The following is a 7260-nucleotide window of genomic DNA, read 5'->3' on the forward strand; positions in this document are numbered from 1 at the left end:
AGCGTAACTCATGGGTAGATGAAGTTTTGAAATTTTTTTAATACAAATGTAGTGCAAGTCATTTGGATAGTAAATATGTATTGTAGTTTTGCATTTATCGCGTAAAAATAGTTGCAAAATTATTTATTTCAACATCTACACTGTTTGGAAGAAATATTCTCCGGAAATATGAGACCAAGCTAGAGCTTGAGCTTACTAAATTGAATGAGCCCAAGCTCGAGGTGAGCCTTAAATTCTATCGATTTTGAGCCCGAGCTGAGCCCACGAAAGATATTAGAGAGAGCTTGAGCTCGAGCTTAGCCCATCAAAATTATGCGAAATGAACCCGAGCCCGAGGCGAGCTCATTTATAAAAACTAACTGAGCTTGAGCTCACATTGAGCTCTAAGGAAACATTGTTTCAATTTTGAGCTTGAGGTGAGCTCGTTGTCAATTTCTATAAAATAACGTGAGCTGAGCTGAGCCCAAGCGATGGTGGACAGGTATGCTCAACACTGATCAAAGTCATGGATCACTTCACCCAAGAGGGAGGGCAAAATGAAAATTTTTGCCATTTTGTGTCTTGTCCGGGTGGCGCGATCACCAACGCCGTTAGACGCCACTTTAAAAATGCCGGTAGTGTCGCGATCGCCGCTCCCACGGGCTTGGCTGCTCTAAATGTCAACGGCGTAACGTTGCATAGATTACTTATGTTGCCAGTAGAACATGGGCGTACCACAGAATACCATTCCCTCAATTCTGAAAATATTTCCATTATGAAACAAACTCTGGGAAATTTGAAACTCTTGATAGTCGATGAGATCTCTATGGTGTCTTCGGTCTTACTTACTTACGTTCATTTGAGGTTAAATGAATTTTGGGAAATGAACAAGCCTTTCGGCGGTGTCGTTTGCATTCTCGTTTTTGGAGATTTCTTCCAATTGCCGCCTGTACAGGGTAATCCCGCGTTTTTAAAAGTCACTTCCCAGGAAGCGAGACTAAGATTTAATACCATTGGTGGCACTGATCTTTGGAAGTATTTCCAATACGATGAACTAACGCAAAACGTACGTCAGGCCGACGACAGAGTTTATGGCGACCTACTTAACCGAATTAGAATTGGAACTGTTACAAAAGATGATGTTTCAACCTTAGAAAGTAGACTAGTTCCGGAGGGAACAAAATTGAGGTGGCTATGAATCTTTACGTTAAGCTGGTTAAAGAAGGATTTCAACCCATCTGTTTGATGCCGAAATTGGCCATGTGCGATAAATTGAACATAAAAATGCTCGAAGAAAGCCGACAAAAAGTTGAATGCGTTGAATGCGAAGACAAACTCGTTGATTACGACAAAAAATTACCAAAAACATTGTCAGGAGACTCAAAATGTTAGACAATGAGCCGTCTAGAACCGGAGGTCTTGAGAGCAAGCTGTATCTATGCGTTGGATCTCGAATAATGGTTAGGAGAAACATATATTTCGAAGAAGGTGTTATTTACGGCACCATGGCCGTTATAACGGGATTCCAAAAGAACGAGCCTGGTAACATCATTGGTATCCGGATCAGAGTAGATCGGGAACCAAACGACGACAAAAATAAGCCCGACTTTCTAGTCGAGAAAATGAGCGTCAAGTTCTTGCTAATGACCAATTTATACGTGAAACGAACGCAGTTCCCCGTAATCTTGGCATACGCCATTACTATTCACAAAAGCCAGGGAATGAGTTTAAAATGCGCAATAATGGATTTGGGATCAAGTTTATTTGGAACCGGCATGGCATACGTTGCTTTATCGCGAGTAACTTCATTGGCCGGTCTACATCTCTTGCAATTAGACCCGAATAAAATTATAGCAGAAGGACGGGCCATCGTGGAGTATAACAGGCTGCGTTAAAAACACAGACCTGATCTACCGCTTATAGAAATTGTGGGATCGGAAGCAAAGAGAGGTACAAAAAGGCCGACGTCGAAGAGTATTTTAGAAGGTGAAGGAGAGCGACCTGATGAAACGGCAAAAGAAAGACCAAATAAAAAGATTAGACATGACACCATTCCGTAATATTAAAGGATAATTCACAGTTTTTAGGGTTAGCGTCCCATAGAAAAAGCATTAAAATTTTTTCGTTTTTTTAACGAAATTGTCATAGGCCATACGGAAAAAGTATAGCGAAGTTAGTTTTCGGAATACTTCTAAATTAACAAGCATTTATTAAATGGGAAACTTACCTGTTTCGATTTTTAATTAATGAATTCTAATTTTTGTAATTTAACTAATTAACATAGTACGTCAAAAAATTACTTTTGGGTCAGAAGTCAGCCTAACCTTATAGCACGCTTAAACCTAATTCTACATTTCGTTCTCGTTGACAACTAGAGGGCCTAGGTTTGTGGGTGCTAACAAGTTACGTTGACATATGGCAAATGTTGTCTTTCTTGCTGATTTTCCTAATTTCTTAGCAGTGGACGCTAACAAATTAATAGGTATTTCATCCGAGCTTGAGCACCTTTATATGTATTTTCTAAATAACTGTAGCCACCTTAATAAGAAATACGTCGTTATCAGGTCGAATTTTCGTCTAGAAAAGTAATTCAGGTAAATAATTACAGTTAATAGAAGTTTTTATATCATTTAAAGTAAGCTTTTCGACGTTCTTTACGGCCAAGGCTTAAGTTGTATTTTAGTTTGTCTATGTAATATAGTGTTTATAGTGTCTTTCCTTTTAAAGATTATAAGAAAGCTAATTTCCAGCTGTTTTGAAATTACAAAATACGTAGTCTGCTTCGATTCATGCTACAAATAAATCCCAACCCTTGGGCCTAGGTTTTACGCTACTTCTATTCATGACAGTTTGTTGGCGCGTCTAGTTTTAAGTAATCAAGATGGTCTAGCCAATAATTAAGCCACATCGTTTACGTACTCTCGCTATCCCTACTACAATTAATATACTTCTAATAAAATATCCTATAATATACCGGTCAGAGGGAATAATTTTTCAATGACTGCTTGGCAAAGAGAACTAAATATCACCAACGCCCGTTACTAAATTACTAATACTACTACTACTACCACTGCTACTCAGGTAAAAGTATTAGTCCCATCGATACCTTGTAGCTAAGAAGAAACTAAAACATTTCCAAAACGCGCTTCTAGAACTCTCGCCCGCTCGGACGTTCTTTTAAAATTCTTCTCGATTTGAGGAGAAATACACGTAAATTCTAATAATAAACACCATTCTATATATAACGTCGGTATTTACTTGCTTTTGCTTCTTAAAAATTTCCCTCGATTTCTTTGAATTTTGAAATCGGGGAGCGGGATGATTTATTGCGTGAAACCCTTATTGTCAGTAGTAGGGACTACCTAGATATGTAGAGATCCAAGATGGCCGCCACCCCAAGATGGCTGCCAAGCCCTCATCCTCCAAACTCAAACCAAACTTTTCAGACAAGTCCGGACTAGCCCGAGCTCCTGCCTGTTAGTTTCATGACATCATCTTCTTAACTTAAACCAAAACTAAAAGCTATATTCAACCTTGACGTCATCCTTTGCCTGCTGGCCCGAACCAGCTCTCTGTAGGCCTAAAGTTAATAAAACACAGATTTTAAGACATCAGATATTTACTCTTTATAAGAGGTACAGATATGCGTAATAAACAAATACAAAATATATACTACAAAATAGTCAACAACCAGCAGGGATAAACAAACATGTTTTAATGAGTTCATTTTTCACGTTGACCTCGTATCGTTATTTGACTCGGAAGGGTTTTCAGTGGAGGGACGTTTCGGTTTATTTTACAATTGTTTTCTGCTTCGCCGCTCAATTTCGTAAAGAGTTAACAAAACGTTGACTATTAACCCGTAAACAAAAAAGAAAATGAGGCACAGCATATTGGGAAAGCTATGATAGCAAATGATATTTAAATAGCTAGTACGTGCTATATGTAACATACTAGCGAGTTAGGCGGCAGTTTTAATTGGTCCCTACTTGGCTTATTAGGCAGCGAGTAAGTAAAGAGATAATTTCATTGGATAGGTTAATTAAGGCGGAGTTAGAAAATAAGCCTATTATTATAAGTCTGAAAAGAATAACAAATATACGAATAAAAAATTTTAATAACATACAATATATACAATAAAATATAAAATAACAAATATTTACACAAAAAAATAACCCCACCACCATTTAAAAAGACTAAACACCAGTTGAGCCAAACCCCCCACTGCCGCGTGACGTAGGGGTCAGACTCTAGAAACAACTTAAAAACCCAAATTAAAAAACTTGAAAATATTTACCGCCGCTTCCACCGGTCTTAGCAATATAACCGGCGTAACTATCAATTGGGCGACTCTATCGCCACGCCGAACAGTGTAGGCGGTGTCACCGACGTTGGCAATGACCACTTTTAGGGGTCCCCGATAGTCGGCGTCTATTATTGTTAAGAAATATTATATTTTTGGGCATTATTAATAAACATACCTATCGTCCCCTCGGCGACTAACAGCCCTTGGGACGTCAAGCTGCTACGGCCAACAATGCGGCCGTAGCTGTCCGCCGGCAGCATAACGCCTAACCCAGTCGACACAATTTTGATACCGTGAGGGTCAATTACGGTATCGACTGGACAATATAAGTCCAGTCCGGCCGACTGGGGAGTGGCACGATGGGGAGTAAGCGCTGCCGGATGGATTTTGATGACAGGCAGGCAGGGCAAACGAGAGGCGTTGGAAAAAGACATTTTAAAGAGGTACTGTTGAAGTCTTTAGAAAACAACTGATAACTTTCATTTTGAAACACGGGCTTATATACTAAATTAGCGAGGTCAAATCTAATAGTGTCTAGCCAATACTTTCAAGATTCTTAAAATTCAATAAATAGCAAAAAGTTAATTAGATATATAGGCATAAAATTACAAAATCTCTCCGAGGTCTAAGTTTTTTTTCGTATGCAAAAACGTTGTCTAGGCGTGTTTTAAATAATTCAAACGAGATCGTGTTATATAAAAAACCCCTTTAGCGAAGGTTAAAAAGGAGTTACTTTGATAGATGCCTGAGGGGACAAATATTATTCGTATGCAAAAGTTTTTTTATTCGTGTTTCGAGTAATTAAATTTGAATAATTCTCACGAGATCGCTTTATATAAGAAAAACAATTTATTAGTGAAGGTTAAAAGTAATTACTTTGGGAGGGACGGAAATTGTTTTTTAACATGATTTAAATCTAAATAAATGTATATTAATATTAAACTATATAGGTTATTTTTTATATAGATAGATATATTAATGTCCTCTTTAATCTTTAGTATCAACTCCGCAATAAAAAAATGTATTTTAGGTTAAATTAAAAAATAGCGTATCAGACATAATTATATTTTTTAAAACTCTTAATAAGAATAGAATCAGGTTGTGTTATAAAAAAACCATGTCTGGGCCTGTATTCTAAAAAAAATGGCCCTGAGATTTTGGTATAAAAGCTCGAGCATGGGCATTGGATTTTCACAATCGAACTATCAACAATGAACAAGTATCAGGAATCACAGTCCCTCTCCCAGTCACTTATTGATTCACCGCCAACGTCTCCCGGTGCTCGACAAGGATCCAGTAGCGGCCACCACAAAATACATCAGTTCTTAAAACCGGAACCTGTAGAAGTGCTGATCGATTCCGACGACGAGACGTTCGTCCAGGAGGTGCTGCAAAAGCACGTCGTCGGAATCCACGGAATTGAGGGGTCGTACCGGCTGAGGAGCGACGGCCAGTACTTTGAAACCAAAATACCAGCGCGAAAGGGGGATTATTTTGTAGACGTTAGCGTCTACAAATTCAAAGACATTGAGGACGCCCAGGCTGACAAGCTCTGGGAGTGTTCCCATAAACGACTCAAGCGAGTCATTGACGCTAAAAGCCGGGACGGCGTTAAGTTGCTGAACGCATTCCACCGCTTGGTGGAAGACGTAAAGGGTGACGCTGAGGCCACGCAGCAGCCGCCCAGCAAAGTACGTATCTATTTAACAATAAATCTGAAAACCAAGCTTTTTTCTAATTGTTTTATTTTCTGATAGAGATTTAAAAAATGAGCAGGAGCAGCAGCGGCAGCGACTCGGAGGGTAGCGAAAGGGAGGAGGAACACGCGCAGGTAAACCGGTACTACACAATTGAGCGGCAAATAGACAAAACGAGTCGCAAGTGGCACTGTAAACAAATCGATTTGCGTATAGCTTTCAAAAATCTGGAAGACATTCCAACGCGAGACTTTTTTCGAATTTTTCGAAAAATTCTCGATGAAGTTATACGCAAATTAGTAACCGAGAACCCCGGGTATAATCGAGTTCGATTTGTTTTAAGCTCCCCCGGATTGACGACCCCCGTAAATATTAAATTTATAAAAATTGACAAATTCACTAGTAAGCGAATTATGCGCACCATCTATAGAGTGACGCAATCTAGTCGGGACTTTGTCTTTAATGGCGAAGATTTTCAGTTTGACATAATTTTTCTAAACTTGGATGCAAATATAGGGACTTATTATAAATCCATTAAAAATAGAACTTTGGTTAATTTGGATTATTTCGTTAAACAAAATAACCAATTTATTTTTATGGAGAATAATGATAATCTCTGTTTTGCTCGGAGTTTAGTTCTGGGTAAAGAGTTGGCCGATCGCAATTTTTATAAACAAAATAAGCAAGGTCAGCCCTTTAACCAGGACAATTTTAACAAACTGAAACGCAATAGCACCCTTCAAGGTAATACTGCGAAAGTCTTGCACCGAAAAGCCGGAGGTTTCGTTACTCTAGAAGATATTCAAAAATTTCAAAATTATTTAGCTCCCCATTATCGGATCGTAATAGTTGATGCTACGAATAATTTTACCATATTTTTCAAAGGACCCCAAGCTCTTAAATGTGTAAAAATCCTCCTAAATAGGCATAGCACTGTGGAAGGCAGGGTTGGTCAGGTAAGATTTTAGCCTAATCTTTGGTTGGAAGTTTGGTTTGAGTCTGGAGGATGAGGGTCTGGCCGCCATCTTGGGGTGGCGGCCATCTTGGATCTCTGCGAATCTGTATAGTCCCTACTACTTATTGCATACCCTCTTAATTTTATATAACATTCAAATATTTTTCAAATGTCCAATGTACATTGAAAACTGAAATAGTTGAGAATGTGTCCGAGACGGGACCACTACTGATAGAACAAAACCAAAGTTGCCTAGATTTTCGAAGGTTTCTTGGACAATTCTTGAGTGCGACGTGCAATATTGCATACCCTCTTAATTTTAT

At 38.7% G+C, this 7260-nt stretch overlaps 2 protein-coding genes across 2 annotated transcripts; both read left to right on the forward strand.

Moving 5' to 3' along the window:
- Positions 1-505: 505 nt before the first annotated feature.
- LOC149655821 (uncharacterized) lies at positions 506-1177 on the forward strand. Its single transcript, XM_089845045.1, has one exon. The coding sequence runs from the start codon at positions 506-508 to the stop codon at positions 1175-1177; it is 672 nt and encodes a 223-aa protein (XP_089701171.1).
- Positions 1178-1364: 187 nt separating this feature from the next.
- On the forward strand, positions 1365-1874 carry LOC149655822 (ATP-dependent DNA helicase PIF1-like). Its single transcript, XM_089845046.1, has one exon. The coding sequence runs from the start codon at positions 1365-1367 to the stop codon at positions 1872-1874; it is 510 nt and encodes a 169-aa protein (XP_089701172.1).
- Positions 1875-7260: the final 5386 nt, after the last annotated feature.

This window comes from Phalangium opilio, unplaced genomic scaffold (genome assembly GCF_054372755.1).
Source record: "Phalangium opilio isolate 3A_F unplaced genomic scaffold, DU_Popi_V2 ptg000078l_1, whole genome shotgun sequence".
NCBI classification, from domain to species: domain Eukaryota; kingdom Metazoa; phylum Arthropoda; class Arachnida; order Opiliones; family Phalangiidae; genus Phalangium; species Phalangium opilio.

Coding starts and splice junctions, on each gene's coding strand:
- LOC149655822 (XM_089845046.1), top strand. CDS start 1,365: ATGTTAGACAATGAGCCGTCTAGAACCGGAGGTCTTGAGAGCAAGCTG.
- LOC149655821 (XM_089845045.1), top strand. CDS start 506: ATGGATCACTTCACCCAAGAGGGAGGGCAAAATGAAAATTTTTGCCAT.